Source organism: Anomalospiza imberbis, chromosome 1 (genome assembly GCF_031753505.1).
Source record: "Anomalospiza imberbis isolate Cuckoo-Finch-1a 21T00152 chromosome 1, ASM3175350v1, whole genome shotgun sequence".
Lineage (NCBI taxonomy): Eukaryota > Metazoa > Chordata > Aves > Passeriformes > Viduidae > Anomalospiza > Anomalospiza imberbis.
In genome coordinates this window covers 95,452,045-95,472,532 of record NC_089681.1, presented here as the reverse complement: position 1 = coordinate 95,472,532, position 20,488 = coordinate 95,452,045, and the positions used below count along the sequence as shown (strand labels likewise).

The 20,488-nt window shown below is 39.3% G+C and overlaps 1 protein-coding gene across 3 annotated transcripts in view; it reads left to right on the top strand.

Moving 5' to 3' along the window:
* The window catches only part of CTDP1 (CTD phosphatase subunit 1), a 318,905-nt gene that overhangs the window by 225,060 nt on the left and 73,357 nt on the right, over positions 1-20,488 (top strand). Inside the window, exons 1-5 of one of the 3 annotated variants that reach the window (XM_068200855.1) lie at positions 101-469; positions 15,549-15,632; positions 16,735-16,828; positions 18,252-18,380; positions 19,710-19,860. In XM_068200855.1, coding sequence (XP_068056956.1) covers positions 147-469; positions 15,549-15,632; positions 16,735-16,828; positions 18,252-18,380; positions 19,710-19,860 — 781 coding nt within the window. In that variant the 5' untranslated portion in view covers positions 101-146. Of the gene's footprint in view, positions 1-100; positions 470-15,548; positions 15,633-16,734; positions 16,829-18,251; positions 18,381-19,709; positions 19,861-20,488 lie in introns of those variants that run through there. The other 2 variants (XM_068200849.1, XM_068200862.1) reach the window with 2 other exon arrangements.

The window sequence follows — 20,488 nt, the reverse complement described above, 5'->3', positions numbered from 1 at the left end:
GCCGCGCCTGCGCGGAGCCGCCGTGACCCCGCCGCCGTCGGCGCCACCGGTGACTGTCGGGGCGCTCCGTACCCCCCCCGACGGCGGAGCCAGCGCCAGGTCCGGCCGCACTGCCGGGCACCCCCGACCCGCCCCCGGCCGGGGCGATGGAGGAGCGGCCGGAGCGGGGCGGCGGACCCGGCGCAGAAGGCCCAGCGTCGGTGGCGGAGATTCGCGCTCCCGGCCCGCGGCCGCTGCGTCTGCTGGAGTGGAAGGTGTCGGTGGGGGCGGCGGTGCAGATCGGGTCGGTGCTGGCGCTCTGCGCCTCGCTTCCGCCCACCCCGCGCCCCGCCGCCGCCCCGCTGCCGCCCGCTGCCAGCGGCGCCTCCGCCCGCCCGCAGCGCGGCGGCCCCGAGCGCAGGCTGCGCGCGGAGCGGCCCGGCGTGGTGCGCGAGCTCTGCGCGCGGCCCGGCCAGGTCATCACGCCCGGGTGAGTGTGGGCCGGGGGCGGCGCGGGCGGCCTTGGCGGGACGTGGCTTTCGCGCTTCTTCCGTGGGGGCCGGGCTGGGCCCTGCTCACAAAGGCCCTTCCTGCGGGGCTGTGCTCAGGGAAGCTGCCGTGCGAGGGGAAGGAGAAGGAAGCGGCCGGGGAGGTGCCGAGGCATCGTGGTCCACTCCCCGTGGTGTTTCAGAACTGAGCCCTTCGGTGTGAGTGCTGAGCCCTTCGGTGTGAGTGCTGAGCCCTTCGGTGTGAGTGAGCTCTGTCTCATAGAGCGTTGTGTCCCTCCTGCTGCGTTGGGGTTCTCTAAGCACTGCGCTTACTGGAAACACTACTTGGAAATCACAAAATCACAGAGTTAGTTAGGTTGAAAGGGACCACAGTGGTCCAACCTCGCTGCTCATGCAGGGTCGCCCTACGGCATGTTGAACGGCATTATATCCAGATGGTTCTGGGATATCTGCAGTGAGGGAGGCTCCACAGTCTGGGGAACCTCTTCTAGTGTACAGTCACCAGTATAATAAAAAAGTTGTTCCCCGTGTTCAGGTGTAACTTCCTGTGCATTAGTTTCTGCCTACTGCCTCTTCTCCTAATATACTCTTCTTAGTTTGAGGGTTAGGTTGGTGCAAAACTCGGGGAGTAAACAGATCATTCTGTGTCCTATAGAAGGGATTTTAATGGGAAGCAACAGTGCGGCGAGGCATTTTAAAATTGTAAAGTCCCTTACACGTAATATTTGCAGTCTAAATGTTTTTAATACTGTCGATATTTTAATGTATAAGACTTCACAAGTACAACCAAGATTTTATCTTTTAGAAGAGCAAGGGACTAACAAATACATTTTTCCCCTATAGTTTAGCAATGAGTTTGTCTTGATAAAGCTGAATGTTTGTTGACTTTTAAATTCTTAAATGCCTGATAGATAGGGGGCGCTCAGATTTCTAGGTTAAGTTGGGCGAAGAGCCTGCTACCCTGTACTTTAAGCAGATTTATTCTTTCTCAGCAGGAAACCAGTTAAACAATCTACTTCCTCTGTTTTATGACAGCAAGCTGTTTACTTTGATTGCAGTTCACTTGATTTTTATGTGGGAGCAGCCAGGCCTAAGTTTTCTTGATTGAAATTCACTAATATATGCAAAACATCTGTGTATGAGGGTGCTCTGAAAGATTCAAGAAAAAAACCAGCCTGATCAGTCAGTCATATAATGTGTTACTAAGGAGGTGCAAGCTGTGTGTTTCTTGCTATAGAGTTATATCTTTCTGAGATAAGATGGTAGCTTTCCTTTTGTGCTGCATCAGCATTCTGCTCTTGCATCTGGTGCAGCATCGGCAGTCTTTAAAACCGATGTAGAACAAAGGTACTGTCAATGCTAGGTCAGACTAAAAAAAGTCTTAAAAGAACAGGCTGAAATTTTAAAACACCATATGCACGATGAAATTCATGTTGCTAGCACTGAATAAAAGGGGAGATAACTTTAGCTAGGTTTTTCATTGTGTTAGCTAAGCACTTGGAAAGAAAACCAAACTAAATATATTCTAAGTGAGAAATATAATCAATTTAAAGTAGTCTGAGTCTGCTGCTGATTTAGCAGCATTTTAGTTTTAGCTTTGCTCAATGTTAACTTTATGGACTGGAATGCACCAATTCTTATACATTGTTCTTGCTGGATTTGTCTTGTCATGAATCACTTGATTATAATTAGCAAGTCCTTGCTTTGAGACAATTAGAAAATAAATGGTTTTCTTTATTGCCGTTGTTCTTGGCTTCTGGAATATTTATATCTTACACAACTGAAAGATTGTATTTGATATTGACCATTGCTAGGCATTACACTTCTGGAATTCTGACTTTTCAGTCAGGTTCCTCTGTTGTTTGTTGCAGTGGTATTTACTGGGTGAGTTCAAGGGAGAAGTTCAAGTGAAGAGGCAGAATAAGCATGACCTAAGGGTAGTAGAACTGGTCAGTAATTGAAGATATAACTGCATTTCTTTGGTCACTTAAAAGTTTTTTTTGGCGAACATTTAATCTCTTACCTGTGGCTTCCCATTTTGTGGAATTGAAATAATAACATTTCATTAACAATATTTCAATATGTGTTAAGATTTTGCATTATTAAAACACCGGTGTGATTAAAGGAAGTAACATAGCTGAAATTTATTCATCATCTGCAGAAGATGCCCTTTTTGTAATCCAAACTATCCAGAATGATAGGTGCCATGCTGCCTTTAGAAAAATGAACCTGGTTGATTTAGTAGTGAATTCTGTCTGTCTCTAAGATACTTGCAAGTATTTTTCAAACCCTGAAACACTGTAGAAGTACTGTTTCTATTCAAAATATTTTTCCTTTTCATTAGAACATGAGAACATAAGTTGATCAAACCTTTTTATTTGAGGATAAACAATATGAGTGGCTGAGTTTTCTTCTTTGTCAGTTAGGTCATAATATTTCTGTAAATAAAGACATTGTTTAGCAAAAGTCTTTCCCAATTAAGAAGGTATTTATAACTTTTGATTATTTTTCTTTCAAGTGTGAGATGAAATCTTTTGCTGCGTGAAAGTAATTTTGCACATTTATGTCACTTAATTTTTTGTAGTGTTATTACCCACTTTTTAGCATTGACAGGGGTGCAAACTTTCCCCAGGGAAGAGCCCAAGGCATGCAGGCAGTAGGTAGCTTTTGCTTATTCTTGCAGTGTAGGCTTGTACCACATGTCATACTGAAACTTGAAAGGAAAGGTGTCTAACCTTTTAGGACTGTAAATGACTAGGAGTACAGGAAGCACTTAATGAAAGGCCTTTGATGTTAGTGAAGCGTAATTTTGATGGGTAGCAGGAGCAGCAAATAAAATGGCAAAAATCCTGCACTGCTCTGTGTATTATTAGTGCCAGTTACCCATCAGGGTTAATCATTCTGAAGCTGCTACAATTATGGCAGGTTTCTGGGTTGGGTCAGTATTAACGCTTTATGCAAATATTTACATAACCATTTCTAATATAAAATGATTGCCCTACTGATGGGACAGACTGTTGCAAGGGTTCACATTAGAAGAGCCAAACAAGGGTTTGGTTCACATTAGAAGAGCCTTCTGAAATATTTATTACCTATATATTTAACTAGGTATCTTTGTGTCTTACCACATACCTTTAATAGTGAAAAATCACATTCTTCTATAGAGTATATTTGTGTTGTAATAAAAATCTTGTTTAAACTGTCTGGATCCTAGTGAAGCAAAACTTGTCATTTTTTGGTTTTGGAGAAGATAGCAGGAAAGAGGTGGGGATTTGTTCTCTAAAACTGTAGATTTTTGTGTCATTGCTTGGGTTTTTTTTTTTTTTGTGCCAGAAACTTGATTATATATTTTTAAAATAATATCTTCTTTTGGTTATCTAATGTCACATAGGCTCAGGGCCTAGTTTATTGTCCACTTAAGGCCAGATCCCAGTACCATGTATCTTACAGTCTTCCAAGGGGGAAAAATGCTAATAAATTGCAGTTAATTTTAAAGTGGTGACACTTTTAACAAACTACAGGAAAAAGCACCTTGCTGTTTGTTAGACACAAATGTTTTCATAATATCCTGGCAAATATTTAATGAAGTTATGAGTCTAAAAAACCCCTCAGTGCTGCCAAACATAGAGGATTTTTGAATAATACCTAACAGTCCTAACTTACTGTATTGCTTGTCTAATTCCTTTTTATGCCTGAATTCATCCCATTATTTTTATAGTAAGTTTCAGTATGCATCTTTCTGACTTGCATCTTTTTTTTTTTTTTTTTTTTTTTTAATTTTCCCATCACTCCGTTCTGCCAGATACTGTGATACCAGGAAACATTAAAAGAAGGCTATCTCTCTGGTATTTGGTTGAGCTGGATAGTGAAAAATATGCAAGTTCTAAATGAGGGCTTTTGTCTTTCATTGCCTTCTCTTTTGCCTATTCCTAGGCACCTAACAAGTTGGAAGCTCATAAGACTGTTCATTTTACTGAATGGTAGAGGACAAAGTTCTTTTTCTTTACATGGCCATGATTTCACAAAACTTGTAGGAGCTTCTTTATCTAAGAGGATCAAGCTGCTCAGTCAGGTTTGGTTGGAAACAGGCATCAGGCTTGGTATTTACCAGTAGTGTGGTTGTAGCAGCCTCGTCTATGCAGTTTTTCTCGGTATGGCTTTCTCAGACCATGGTTTCCTGGTTGCTTCATGCTAATATGAGAGTTGGCTGGAAGGGATGCTCAAACTTGAGTGCCTTCAGCTTGCATTGAGTAGGGTGTTGGAAATCATATAGTCAAAGATTGTTGTAGTTTGGGTTTATTTAGTCAGTTGTTTTATTAACGTCAATTAGGTTTGTTCCTTGTACTCCCCCATTTTTCCCCTCACAGTGGTTTGCTCCAAGTTGTTTACCTGGAGAGTTCCTGCCACTTGGATCCCCGGGTACCTGTCAATCTTCCCACCTCTCCTTGTTTTCTCCTTATATGGTCCCATCAGTCAGGGTTTGTTCACTCCCTGTCGGTTTTCAATCCTGTCTCTCGTTTGTCCCCATTGGGCAAAACAGGTTTACACCCCTGTCTGCCCACTCCCTATTTAATCTGCTGCCATCTTTTATTTCATCGGCATTTGTCACTGCACCCACCCCGAGACCACCTTTGTTCCTGCCCCACCTGGGGGAATAAGGACTCTTTGGGCTCGCAAACAAGTGTCCTTCTCTTTGTTCCTGCCCCGCCTGGGGGAATAAAGACTCTTTGGGCTCACAAACAAGTGTCCTCTCATCTCTTCATCTTCTCTCAGCATGTGAAGCTACCAAAGCTGCGTAACCCACGCCGCAGCACTCAGCACTACCAGGGTGGCGAGCGCCGTTCCCCTGGAGAGTGCCCACACACGTGGTGGCCACCCGGCCTCACACGGGCAGCACTAGCTGGTGCATATCGTCTGCTTGAGGTCGTGGCAGGTAGCCGCCGCAAAAGATGGTTCAGTTTCTTATCCTTCCCACCCAGTGTCCTATAAAATGAGCCATAGTAATCAATTCCCTCATTTTGTTCAGTTGCTTCAACAGGAGTGTGGTGTAGGGAAAGGGGGAGTAATTTATCCTTTCAGCAGTAGCCCATAGATAGGTCAGATTAAAGTGATTGTGTAAATGCCAATAGAGTCATCAAGGGAATAAATGACATGTCAGCACTGGGGAATAACATTTTTGAGGTTGTGAATGTTCCATTTGGCATTTTGTATGATAGTCTTTAGTAACATTCTTATCATTACAAGGTTTCTCACAAACCTGGCAATTTCCTGCTCTCTTAGTTTGTACTATGAGTTGCTCATCTTACTTGTGCTTGAGGACTTTTTGCTGTGTGTGAATCTATGGGCCAGCAGACAGAATGAGATAGCTCATGGTAGTGTTTTATCCATCCTGTTGTAGAACTACAAGCTGGTTATAGCAGTTTCTTAAAAACTGGTTTGTAGATGTCTGTGCTGGAAATAGATTGTAGTTTTACCCAAAAGGTAATGGATTTTCTTTCTTAGTTATTGCCGTCTCATTTCTTTAGGATATTTATTTTTGATCTTTACTTTAATACTAGAGTTGTTTAGAAAACCAGTCTTTTTCAAAGGCAAGTGTGCATGTTGTTTCTTCTCAAATGCAACGTGGTTTTCTGTAGTTTTTCCTCTTCTAAAGAGAAAATGTATGGACAAAAATTCTTACAGGAGGACTGCAATGAGACTTTTAATTTTTATGTTGCACAATACATAGAATTTTGTCCTAGGAAGGGTTGGAAAAGTTTGAGGAAGGAAGAGACTGACAAGACTTTAGCTTTGAATTGTTCTGAAAGTTTGTCTTGACCCAAAGAGTTTTTTTCTCTTGAGCAACCTCAGTAGTACAACTTGCATGCTTATTTGGACCTTTCTGATTTGATGACTGTGTGTTTGGTGTTAACTTAAGGGCTAGCCCTAGCAGGGATCACAGCTGTTTGTATTTTCAAGGTCAGATTTATCTAGTTGAAGACTCCCCCTAGGTAAATGTTTAATGAGACATTTGAACTCGCTAAGTAAAAGTGAATATGGGGTGATGGTATTGCAAATTCTTAAACATCAACAAGAGTATATAAAAATACTTGCAAATGGGACATACTAGCCTCAAGGTTCAGTAAAGAGCTGCCAACTTTGAATTTTTGGGAACTCTTTTGGAAAATGATAATAGACAATTCATTGTAAGTTGTCACTTTTAAAATATTCTTATAGGTGTCTATTTTGTGTAGTTAAAAAATCAAAGGTTAAGGTCATCTGCTGTATATGGATAGCTGAATTGGCAGTAGTTGCCTTTTAAAGCAAATAGGGGAGTGTGAAATTACTTCCTGGAGAGCAAGTAATGCATTACAGGTTACAATTTAAGGATCTTGATTGTACATTTTTTCTAGGTTTGGTTATGCTGAAGTTAGATCTATGGAATTGGAAAAGGGGGAAGGGTAGAACTGTCACCAGCAGGAGAGACTGCTGGTTCTAAAAAGGATTTAGAAGATGGAAAGTGTCCCCTGGTTTTCTGTAACACAGTGTTGCTGTGTTAAAGGAAATGCTTATTTTTTTAAGACAAGAGTTGGGATTTTGCCAGGTGACTATTGCAATAATATCTGGGAAAAAAAACCCTGAAATGGCTTTTCTACATCTGTTCTAAGAAACAGTGTAGCATAAGGCAGTGATTTTGATATAGTAGAATTGAATAATGCCTATTTGTTTGCATTCTAGTGTTTTCTAGTTTAAAAATGGCATCTAAGGTTTCACAGCGGTCAAAAAGGTCTTGGTCCAAGCTTAGTGGAGTGAATGCTGTGGATTCTCATTCACAGAAGGGCCGAGGAGGGGCAGGTGGCCCTAGCCAAGGAAAGCATTGCTCAAGAACAGAACTTCATCAACTTTACAGCTATTTATCACTCTTAAAACTGAGCTGCTTTCTAAGCTATTGTCCTCTGCTTTCAGAGTGTGTTGGGTTTCTGGGTTCACATGATGCTGTTGCTATCTTACGGTTGTTGTCAAATGTGGAGCTGCTGCTCCTCGTTTGAGCACTGTGGTGTAATTTAGGACAGTTTGGTTCATAATTGCTCTTAAGGGTGTTAAAGAGTTGTTAATTTTTCCTATGTAACTGTGTTCATCTGGTTTATCAGCAAGTCCCAGAGGAGAGCATACAGGATGTATTGCCCAGATCAGTTTGCCACAGTATCTATAAAGGGAAAGGACAGGAGGAAGCTGTTAGACTTGAGGATTGTGCGTCCTGCAGTAAGCCTCTTCCCGTTTTATTTGTTGTTTGGAAGTAACAGACAAAGGGACTGCAATTGTCTAAATGCTGGTTTCAGTGGGAAAAGTGATAAAATGCTTGGCGAAGATGTAATATTCTGTTAATTGATGCAGCTTTCCAATGCAGAGGCGGAGAGATGACAGGATCCTCCCAGATTTCTTTGCACAGAAAGAAGTAAAGCCTCATGTTTATAGCTTTGATGTCAGCTCTGTGTGGGTGTGTTTGTGTTTGAAATGCTCAGTCACCTTTCTCTGCTTTGGTGTCCAGGCTGTTTTGGTGTTCATCTGTTGTTGTTTCTCTAGATGTGAACCTACAGGTGCAGGAGGCAAACCAGATTTGTTCTGGTAATTACATGTGATTTTGATTGGGTGTAGGAGGGATGCAGTGGTAAGTTAGTCTGAGATAAGGGGAAATTATGTGCTTTTATCTGAGAGAGACGTGTATGCCTGAAAAAAACAAAAATTAGTCAGCAGTGGATTTAGTCCGAGACTATTGTCTGGATTTGCAGCAGTTCATCTGTGAGTACCATTCTTGAGTAGCTGATACGTAAGTTCAAGTGTGGTTTGAGAAAACTGCAGGTTTAGGTTAATTATTGTTCTGCCAATATAGTCACTACAGGCTATACAGTCACTACTCAGTCACTTCAAATTTTTGAATAAGTGCCACTTAGATTGCTAGGGTTCATCACATAGATTTGGATTGATCCTGCTGTCGGGTGGATGTTCCTCAACTCCCAGGTGGAGTTTTGCAGCAGGTATTTGAGAACTGCTGCATGACTAACACTGCAATTAGAGAGAAGTGGCAATAGAAAAGCAAATTCATAAAGGTAGTGTCAGCAGTTGACAACAATAATGGGGGAGCGGGCTGCAGAACTGTTTATTGCTTAAATTAATTACTGAGCTATGACAGCCTGTTTTCTTCTGTGATTACTAGAAGTACTTATTGGTGCAGATACAAGTTACCGAGTTACAGGCTTGCATCTTTTTCCACTTCTGAATTCATTCTGTGTTTTAAATGGGTTCTATGTAAATGCACTGAGAACTGTATTTTTACCTTCTCCCTTCAAAAAAAAAATATTAGTCTTGAATTCTCCTAAGTAATAATACTTCTGGTTTAAAATGTTCTAAATAAAAAACACATGGTAAATAATGTTTGAAAGATTTACTAGATCTTATGTAAAGGGCACTGCAAGCCCATTTGTTTGGGTTTTTTGGTACCTTTTTATTATACATTGTTAACTCTTAGAAGTGGCTTTTTGAAACGTGCAAGAAGCTGTTCACAGATGTCTGTCAAGTGGCTGCTGTAGTGGACGTTTCCTCCAACAGCTTGAAGAGGCTGTAGGCCATGTGTTGCCTGTAGCAACAAGGGCCATGTGTCTTAGTGAATCCTTGGTATTTTTAATCAATTACTCAAGGACTCTCTCTGCTTCCTCACAGATATTAATGAGAGTTAAATATATAAATCCAGTTGTTAAATACTCTTACATGGTGAGAGTGAGGTGATTCAGGCTTTGAAAATACCCTTGCTACAAAACTGGAGTTCTATGTAACAAGGGCTGTGGTTTGATGTTAATTGATCATAAGGGCTCTTAGTAGGGGTTCTAAATGCTGCAGACACACCATAAAATACTGTTCTTGTGTAAGCAAACAAAAATGTCAGTGTTTCAGAAATCTGACTAATGAAAATGTAGAAGCAGGCTTTAGGTTCATTCTAACTTCATCTGACAACTAATGGATTTTGTGCTCATATTTGTTCTAGATCAGTTGGTTGATTCAGTAATGGTTGGTATTAATGATAATTGGTCTGAAGATGTGTTCATTTGGTATTTTTACCCCCCTTGAGAGTTTGCCAGTAACACCCCCTTGAGCATTCTGCCAGCCCAGGGCAGTGACTTCTGTTCACTTGCACTCCAACATCTCCTTTTGCTGTGTTAGTACACTTAGACATCTTCTGATGCAAATTGGAAGGGCACATGGCATCAGATTGAGAGCAGCAGTTTAAGGGATTGCAGTGACAACTTGGTCTGTGTGTTTCTTATGGTATTTGACGTGTCTCTTCATACCAAACAGTCCTGAGGAAACCCACCAATTGCTTGGCTGCCAGCACTCGCATGGTACAAAGTCAGTGCAGGGCAGTAGCTTCATCTTGTGAATTTGCACTATATTTTCAGTGCCAGTGCATGGTACCTTGAAGCAGACTTTAAGATAATAAATAAAACTTACATTTCCATGACTTGGAGTTGTCCAAGCTAGTCTTTACAGATAGGTAAGATAAATGCTAACAAAGTGGCCTGGTGAGAGAAAATGTGAGTTGCTCAAACTGTGTCTGTCTTTCCCCAGTCTTAGCCCTGTTTGTGGAACATTTTGCATCTTTGATTGGTCACCCTTGCTGGACTGGTCTTAACAGCTGCTTAACTCTAAAACCAGCAGAAAACTTGGTTAGGACTGGTGAGTTCGACCTTGCAGGGTACTGAAATCTTCTTTTCTGGTAGTGCCAGAGGGGAGGGGGTGGGCTTTCAGAGGAAACATGAGGGTGGGGAGTAAAGAAAGTAGGCCATTGCCTTTCTCTCCAGCACGACCTTGGAGCTGTTGCCTCTGGAAGTAAAGCCAAGCTGTAATAGAAGGCCATGGTTAATGTACAGTCAGGTTAGACTTGTTCTGAGTAACAGAGGGAACCTCTCTATTCCTGTGTTATGCTGAGTATCCTTAAGATACAGAGCTTTACTGAAGACAGCTACGAAGACATCTTACGGCCATTGTATTCATGTGCTGCAGCTGGCCAGCCCCTCCTGATGCAGGTAGCTAACTTATTATGGAAAAAAATCTCAGGTTCTTGTTTCTGTTCTTTTGTAATTCCTGCACTTGCTGCTGGAAGTGTTAGATCATGCTGAAAAAAAAGACCAACCAATAAAAAAAAAAAATTAAGCAATAATAAAATGTTTAGGGAAATGCTTTTTGTTTGCAGTGGGTTCCCTTGATCCAGTAAACTGGTTTCTACAAGTGTTGTGTAGCACAAATAGAACTCTGTTTTGGCTTTCCAGTGTAATTCGGTTACCAGGAAGCAATTCCATGGTTATGCTTGATACAAAGTTCTTCCATTTGGAGTCAACAGAAATGACCAGGCTTTAGGATTAGCACAGGCATTGACTTTCTTTGTTAATAAAAGCAAAATGTTCCTGTTGGATTTCATGAAAGCTTTTCCCCTTTGTTTTTGGGGTTTTTTTGGGGTTTTTTTTTTGGTTTTTTTTTTTTTTTTTTTTTTTTTTGTTTGTTTGTTTGTTTTGCTTTACCATGCTGCTTATTTAAAGCAGATATTATTAAAAGACTTGGGTTTAGAAATAGGGTGTGTGTAAGTACTGGGAGAACAGTGGTGAGCTTATGATCAACTGCATCTTGAGGTTGTTGGTAAATATCTGTTCCTATTCATAATTGTGGCCACAAAAAGTAAAATTTCATCTTAATGGCACATCTAATTTCTGTGTTGTTTACAAGTACATGTGGAAGGAATGTGAGTAAGGGCCCAGAGTGGGTTTCCTTGTTTACTAGTTCAAGTTTCATTGTACTAAAGAAACCACGTGGGTAGTTTGTGGTTCTGTTGCAGTCATTTAGCTATCAGACTGGGTATTGGAATGATCTATGTGAAAAATGCATATTTTATGATTGGCTTTTCGCAAATATTAAATTGAATACTATATGTATTATGTTATGTTGATTAGAAGTGCTGTAGTAACATTTTAATAATATAGTAAATGTAGTTTTGTAATTGAAATTAAGCTTTAGTAGTTAAAATAGAAAATATGTGTGTGTGGTATTCTTTTTGCTCAAGAGAAGAAGATAATCAAGAAATTCTTCACACAGAGATAACAATTACAGAAACCCCTAAATCTTCCAGAGGAGAGGAATTTATGGCTTTCCTTATCAACAAAAAACCGAACTTCTCCAAACTCGACTTAGACTTCAAGGCGCCTGGGATTAACAGGAATTTCTCAACAAGTACCGGACGAATTTCTTGTTTTAAATAAAAAATATGCATATTCATGAAGTGCTTTGTGTATCCCTCTTAAGGAGGGAATTCTCTTTTATCGGGGTCCTTCTCCTGGCTCACTTTTGTCCAGAAAGAGGTACCCAGCCCGGGCTGTAACTTTTTGCTGTTATTGTCTCTTTAATTGTCCTAACTCTAATTGTTTAATCTTTATTACTATACTTGTATTATTTTTTTTCCATTTTATTTTTATTAAACTTTTATAAATTTTTAAAACAAGTGATTGGTGTTTATTACAATCTACCACCTACATGGTTACTCAGAAAAAGAAGTTTGCTTGTTATGCACGGTGCAGTGGTTCTTACCCAGTTGCTTCACCTAGCTTTTCTGCACAGTTGAGACAGTTTGTAAAACTAGAAAAAGATTTTGCATCTTTTGAGGTGGTTTCCTTGGAATGCTATTGTTGAAGTAGCCAATTAGCTCTGCTTATCACTGTGTGGATCCTGAAGAAGATGAAGGTGCTGTTGCCAGCAGTGAAGTGTGCCCTAGTTCCTCTTATTTGAAGGGGGTAGGAGGGGAAATCTGTTTTTCCTTTGTAGAAATGGAATAGGGAAAGGCTCTGTTCTTCCAAGTGGGTTTCACTTACATCCCCGAGAAGAGAACAGGCAGAAACCTGAACCTGTGTTTGGTTTATGCAGCCATTTAAAAGCAGACATGCACACTTTGATTCAGCTCACTTTTGTCTGATAATTGGCTTTGATCTTGGCCATTACATTTTGAAAATCCCTCCCTTCAGCAGTAAAAGCAGAGCTTCCAGATGTGAAATTTTAAAAAATCATTCTACTTGAGGTCTGTGTTTGTTCCTTTTTAGTAATAAATGTGCTAAAATTTAAGTATGCCTAGACCTTAGTAGAGTTCAGGCTTTCTTTCTGCAGCACTAAGTAGTGTTGGGTTTTTTCCCTGAGAGATGTCTGCCTAAGATCCTGGCAGTTGTAATTGAAACTTGACCCTTTGGTTGTATGTTGCTCAAAAGTTTATCAGGGCTCTGGAGTTCTTCCTCTGTCCTTTGAGTTAAGCATCACAGAGAACAATATGACAGAGGACTTTTTATAATGTACTTTTTGTTTTCTCTCCAGCACACATAAGTGTGGCCAGGAGTTCTGGTTATGTTTAGATTTTGCAGGGGCAAAACTGCTATTTAGTGGTCATGCTTAGTTTGAGATAAGGTACAGAGGTGCTGTTTAGGGACAGTATCAATGAGTAATTTAGAACTCTTAATTTTCTTATAAAAATCATTGCTCTTGCATGTCCAGTTTTGAATCACATCTCGTCCCAGGAGTATGCCAGCTTTTTCTGTTGCATACCTGGAGTGTGAGGCTACCTTGTCTGCGAAGTAGAGAATGTCTAGAGATATTGTGGCTTCTGAACTGGCATTGAAACACTTTTTTTCTTCTGAACTATTGAAAACCAGTTCATTTGGGGTATAAACTCAGTCACTGTATTCTCTTAAGCATATTTCTGTACCTTGTACCATGGGGCACATTTTTGGCCTTTTAGGTGTGTCTATAATTTCTGATTCATACAGTGAACACATGGGAGAATGAAAAATTCTGACATGGTCGTTAGTGTGCATTGGTAGCCTAAAAAGGAGCTTAGCGGTGAATCAAAGTAAAAGGCAGAAAGATAGAGATATTGTCAAAGGGAGTGGGAGAAGAGTCAAATGAAATAATGCAAACATGGGGGATGAGAGGAGACCAAAATTCTGTGAAATTGTGAAATAGTCATGCAGTGAATTGCCACTAGTGAAGGGTCACTAAAATACTTTGTCTTGTGCAGTTCTTTTAAAAAGCCAAGACTTGTCATTTGTTTTCTGTGAAATACATGCCATGTTTAAAAAAAAAAGGACATCTAAGATGCCTATACAGGAAGAGGAGGTGTAATTTCCAAGCAGATAATGTCTGGCAGTGAGAAGGGAATAGATCTGCACTTTTGTAAATGGGAATACTATGGCTTGTGAAAGCTTCTTTTAAAATAAACCTGACCTGAATCTAGTTTTTGCTCTTAAAGAGGAAAATAATCCTCACTGTGGACATGAACTGCAGCTTTGTTAGTAGAGTTATCATTCTTCTGGTTGTTGAAGAGCAAGGGACACAATGCAAGTAAGCAGTTGCAGGTATTATTTAGAAAATTAATTTCTGCTTAAAATTCCCAAATGCTTAGTAATCAGATATGTGAAGGAGAGATTTGGGCATGCAAAACAGTTTTCTTTGTGTTGCAGTCTGCTTATTGCAAGTACAAGTTTGAAGCCACACTTCAAGCACTACAGTCAGTTTATGAAAGAGCTCAGATTTTGTTGGTTTTTTTGCTTTTTGGTTGCGTTTTTTTTTTTTTTTTTAAGCTCCTTGACTTTTTTTTTTTTTTTAATATTAGGGAGATGCTGTAGCTCATTATCACGGAGTTGGTGAAATTTTGTAGTAGCTGAACTACTGCTATCTACTTCTTAGAATTTTTTAAAAATGGGAAGTCTGAAAGATCAGTTTTCCATCTGTAATGAAGAAAACAAGTCTCTTATAGTGACTGTTAAGTGTTTGAGAGAAAATAAATAATTATATTTTGAAGACCAGGAATTTTGATAAGTGGTTGAGGAATACTTTAGTTGGACTATTCCACTGAAAACTAGAGTTTGTCTTCTAAAGAGTTTGGAATAGTGAATGTCACACTTCTGTTTCCAGCTCTAATTTCTGGTTTGGTTTAGCCATTGTTTAAAAGATAGAATAAAATATGAGTTCCTATGTCTTTATTTTAAGATGTGGTGAGTCAAGGCTTAAGGATCAGAAATGAAAATATTTTTATGAGAAGATTGAAGCAATATATGTCTGCCATGAAAATACTAAGATTAAGTTGGTATAGAACTAGTCTGCCCCTGTGTTTGGCACTGGTGAGGCTACACTCAAATCCTGGGTTAAATTTTGGACTTCTCAGTACAAAAAGGACATTGAAGTCCTGAAGCATGTTCAGAGAAGGGCAGTGAAGGTGGTAAGGAATCTAGAGGACATGTCTGATGAGGAGCAGCTGAGGGAGCTGGGGATGTTTAGTCTGGAGAAAAGTAGATTCAATGGAGGACCTTATCACTGTCTGCAACTGCCTGAAAGGAGGCTGTAGCCAGATGGGAGTTGCTTCTTCCAAGTATCAAGCAATAGGAGGAGAGGAAATTACCTCAAGTTGTGCTAGGGTTGGTTTATACTGCATGTGAGGAGAAATTTCTCCACAGGAAGGGTTGTCAAGCAATTGAATGGGCTGCCCAGGGAAGGGGTCAAGACACCATCCCTGGATGAATTTAAGACACGCATATGTGGTGCTTAGGGGCATGGTTTAGTGGTGGGCTTGACAGTGTTAGGTTAGTGGTTGAACTCCGTGATTTTAAAAGAGAACCTGAGCTGTTCTGTGATGTTGAAGTTCCTGCATTTGGTTTTTTATTACTGTGCAGCTCAGTAGGCTATTCATGGGGAGTTGTATGTAAGTGAATGTAAACTGTTTCTGGACAAACCGTACTTGTTCTCATCAAACTTCCTTGCTAAACTGTAGTTAGAAACTGACCTTAGTATATGATTTAGTGACTTCTAAAGTTGTGAAAATTAATAATTTGAAAATATAGATGATTGTCTTTTTCACCATGTTGTGGCAAAAGCATGTATCTTAAGGGGCTGACAGTCAAGTCATAACCAGAATTTATTCTTGGAATTAATTCAATCTGTGCATTGCTAATCTACATGTCTGTAATCTGCCTTCTGTAAATGGAATGCCTATGTCTTTTTCAGGACTGTCTTGGTGAGACTGGAAGGATGCAGCCATCCTGTTGTTATGAAAGGCTTGTGTGCAGAATGTGGCCAAGATTTAACGCAGTATGTATTGTCAGCTTATTTTTCCAACTTCTACTTGCTTCTGATTAGGAATTCAAGCTCTTCCTTCCCTCATCTAATAGAGTCATAAATATCTTGGGCTGGAAGGGACTTGGAGATCATCTAGTTCCATCCCCCTTGTCATGAGGAGGGATACCTTCCAGTCAACACACTATTGTACAGGGAAAGATACCTCCCTGTGGTTGTTTGCCTCATCTCAGCTCAGTACAGTTGATCCTCAGCAGTTTGCTTGTCACAAAGTGAAATCTGGTTTAACTCTTGTTGTAGATCTGATACCAAATCTTGTCCTTGATGGGACTGGTACATGAGAGAATTAAAAGATGTGTATGTGTCACCTAGAACAAAATTTGTATGGCAGGTTTTTTTTTTATTCTTGCATCATCAATTAGATGTCAGAATTTCCAATAAATTGTTTGATGTAAGCTAGTGAAAGGGATCCTATACAGGGTTATTTTCTCAGTTTTCAAACAATTTTGTACTCGTGTGTGCAGTCACACACACTGTCTCACATATATGTATGCACACAAGGGTGACACCTATTGTGCGTTGATATCTGTATATGCACACATCTTTTTTTTCCAATGGTATTTTTGAAGCAGCAGTCACCCATAATTCACTCTGTGTGCAGAGAGTAACTTTGCCTATCCTTTGCTTATATTTTTCATACTCTGGCTTGGAAAACAAGTAGATAATTGCATGCTGAGTGATTGCAAAAAAAAAAAAAAAAAAAAAAAAAAGAAACTGAGTAGTTTGGTAGTTTTCCCTAGTTTATAGCTTGTTTTTTGATGCAAATCAATACACAGATGTGTTTCATCTTAGTGTCATGTATTACAAAACAATTGTATGGAAATATAACTTAGTACAGTGACTTTTTGAACAGTTTTTTCTGGTGAGCTTCTTTGATCTCAATCCATTTTGTCTAGTAGCTTGCATTAACAAGAATTTGAAAGAGTGTGCTAGTTAAAATAGCTCTTTTTATCATTTTTTTGGTGGTGATTAGTCTGAGGCTACAGATTTTAGTCTGTTTAACATTTCACTAAATTGTTGTTCTCTCGTCTGATGTTTCTTTTCCCTATATGATTAGGATACGAAGCAAGAATGGAAAACAGAGCATGCCATTATCCACAGCAACTGTATCAATGGTTCACAGTGTCCCAGAACTGAAAGTTAGCTCTGAGGTAAGTACCATGATGCTTGATCACACCTTTCACAGTAGCTCCACAGTTGAGAAATTTAATTAAAGTAGTTTTGTAAATGTTATGTATACTTGATACAGGAAGTTTGGCATCCCTTTAAAGAGGAATTTGGGGTTGAATATAAGTGGCTGCAGGGTTTTGTAAGTTTATCTTAGTGTAGATTAATTTTTCTCATGGTTTATACTGGTGTTTTTTAGAGCTGTATACTGCAAAGATGTCAATTTGACAGCAGCCTGTAAACTTAGTAGTTGAACATTTTTGTCACCAAGAGTGAACAGTTAGTGAAAAGTTCCATTAGCTGACATTTGTTCAAAGCTTGCAATGTCTCTGAAACCTAGCCTTAACTTTCACCTTGAAATTGACCCACTAGATATAGTGAAGCTAATTTGCTGCAACTTACCTGGATGGTAAAATTATTTCGTTATATTTCAAATACTCCAAGTATTCTGAATTCATTTATAGTTCAAGCATTCATTTGAGTTATCAAAATAAGCTTGTTTATCCCTCAGTTTGTGCAGGGGGAAGGAGCATGTTTATTTTGAAGATGAACATTCTGTTTATCTTCTTTATCAACCTGGCCTCTTTTTACTTTTTTATGTTACTACTTGATTTTTTTTTTCTGGTAATTTGTCAAAGAACACCAGTGAGGGGAACTGTGAAGATGTAAGCAGCTAGAGGTGTCCCCATCATAGAGGAGTGTTTCAAAGGGCAGTTTGCACTTGATCCTTGCTGCTTTGTAGTGCTCTAACTTTACTTTTAAGTTCAGCTCTCTTGAGGGTAACACTGCAACTTGCTATCAGAATTCAACCAGGTGAACCCAGAACTTCATGTGGTACTTGGACAGTTTGTAAATATATGCAGGAGGAGTAAATATCTACAGGATTACAAGGTCTTAATGTAAGTGCTTGTGTGGCACTGCATAATCTTAGCTATTTATGTCTGAAGGCATACATTCTGTAATTTGAAGTTCACAGGTATCATTTTGGTCATCAGCAGCTTCAGCTTTATACTTAGTGTGGAGTTTTCAGACATTGTACTTAATAATGCAAAATTGCTGGACATAGCAGTGAAAAGTTCTCACACCTGCTGATGAATTTTCCTTTGTGTTCAAAGCTACTGCTATTTCCTATCAGGACACTGGGCCTTAAATTAAATCAGTGGTTACTTATTTGTTATATTTGGAAGTTTTGTGTTGAGTTTTTGAATTTTAAGAGTTAATAATGTCACAAAGATCTGAGAGTAGACTTTGAAAGCATTTTTTTCTGTAAAAAAAATTGTTCCACAGCTGCCATTGCAACAGCTATGTTGAGGCATCAAGGGCTTCTGATATGTGCAGTATACAAAAGGCGATAAACCTAATTTATTTCTATGAAGCTAAGCTTAGCAGTGAATATTTCTCTTACAGCAAGCTGAGCAACTGGGAAGAGAAGATCAGCAGCGACTACATCGAAATAGAAAACTGGTGCTCATGGTAGATTTGGACCAGACATTGATCCATACTACAGAACAGCACTGCCAGCAAATGTCCAATAAGGTATTTGGGGTTACCTTTCAATCCAGTATAACAACAGGAATGTTTCTAACAATATTTAAATGATGGTTCTTTAACAGAACATTCTCTGGTTAGGTAAAATTGTAGTTGAAGAAGAAAATGAGAAACAAGTCTTCTATAATATGTTCCTTTTTCTCTACATTTAAATGGACGTTTTTCTTTCTTCCATTCATGCTTTCCTGCACTTTTCATTTTTAATAATTTTGAGAGATATTTCAGGTAGCTATTTTTAATCTGTGCTTTCCTTCCTCTGCGGAGTACTCACAAGCTGAGTACTCAGTAATGTGACTACCATGTCTGAGGCAGATACAGTGAATTACTGTTCAAAGTCCCTTTTTGAGCAATCTTGTGTGTTCCTATGTCTGTCATTCCATGAGTATGTGTAAGGATTTTTTTTTAAACTATTTTTGGGGGAGTGAGGAGGGGAGAAGTTTTGTGTTGTGGTTTAATTTCCTCCTGAAACACTTGTTTTTGAACTGACAAGGACTATTGGCTTGTACCATTTCTAATTTGGAAGCTCTAAAAAAACAAACAAGTTGAAATGTGTACTGTGTCTAGAATAAGAGGATGCAAACACAAACATCAGTATCATGCCAACTGTGATTGCTTAGTTCTTTTCTTTCCTCTTGCTATTCTTGCATGTCCAGCAGTCTCAGCATATGTTCACAATTGCTAGGAAAAAGCAAGCTAGAAATGTACATTGCAATTAAGAGGAAAGGGAACCATGAATATTCAACTTAGGGATTAAAAAATCTTGCCTCTCTGAAAGGCTATGCCTCTATCAGTATAAATTCATGGTTTGAAGAAAAATAAGTTTTAAAATATTGTGAGGTTTTTAACTGGGATCTTTATCTGTAAGCTTCCTTCCTGGCTTGCTCACTGATGCCGTTTCCATAGACAGACTTTTTTGGATGAAGAAAATACTTTCTCTGAGCTCAATGCATACTGAAATGAGCCTGTCAGAAGTTCACTGTGAAGTATTGATTGTAGTGAGATCCTGAAATTCTCTGAAACAAGCACATTGAGAAGTTTCTCAGATTGGTTTCCCATAAGTAAAGATTTGCAAGAAAGGCACCTGCATCATAAATTTTTCAACAGTACAGCTTCCTGCATTTGAAAGCCTTATTGTTGGACTGCGTGCCACAAAGCAAAAATATGCTTTGGATTTTATTCATCCACATAATCTTGTGGCCAAAACTTGCTTTGATCTAGTAGGACCAAATAAAGTTGAAGTGAGGGAAGAGGGTAGCTCTGGAATGCTGACATTTTTGTTTGCTATTTTGATAATATTCAACATGGTTTTTCTTCTAGGGAATATTTCATTTCCAGTTAGGTCGAGGTGAGCCTATGTTGCACACACGTTTGCGTCCTCATTGTAAGGAATTCCTGGAAAAAATTGCCAAACTCTATGAATTACATGTTTTTACTTTTGGCAGCAGACTGTATGCACATACAATTGCAGGTAAGTAGTATGTTACATTTAACAATATTTATCTACCCTGCCTTCATACTCATATAATTAATATTCTTTATGCAGTTGTTTTCAAGTATTTGTTCTTTGTTTTGTGCAAAGCCACCTCCTAAATAGTCCTATGGGTAGAATTCTCAGCTTGTTTACAAGGCAGTGCCTGTATGGCCTGTAATTTTAGAAATAATCCTTTTTTTTCCCCATCAAATCTGCTTTGTTTTGCTGATGGTTAGAGAATCAGATTAACTAGTGCCTTATTAGGTAAGAAATTATGTTGATGGACCCTAACAGTGATCTGCAACTTCACATGTCTTACAAATCTGTTGTAACCATTCTGTAAAATTCAAGTGTGACATCATCTCATCCTGTAAGGAACGCTGCCCCTATATGGTTTCCTTTCACCAAAGGAAGCTCTGCTGCTACAAATCTATTTACAGCAGTTCTGTTCATTTCCTGGAGCTGAGATACACTTAATGAAAACCAGAAATCTAGCAATAGTTTCATGTATTTTTCTCAAGAACTTAAAAATATTTTCTCAAGTGAAAACTTGTGTTTTAATTATAATGGTAGTAGTCTATTGTGTGTGTCACTGGCTGAAATGTTTTCTTTTTTCCGAGAAGCA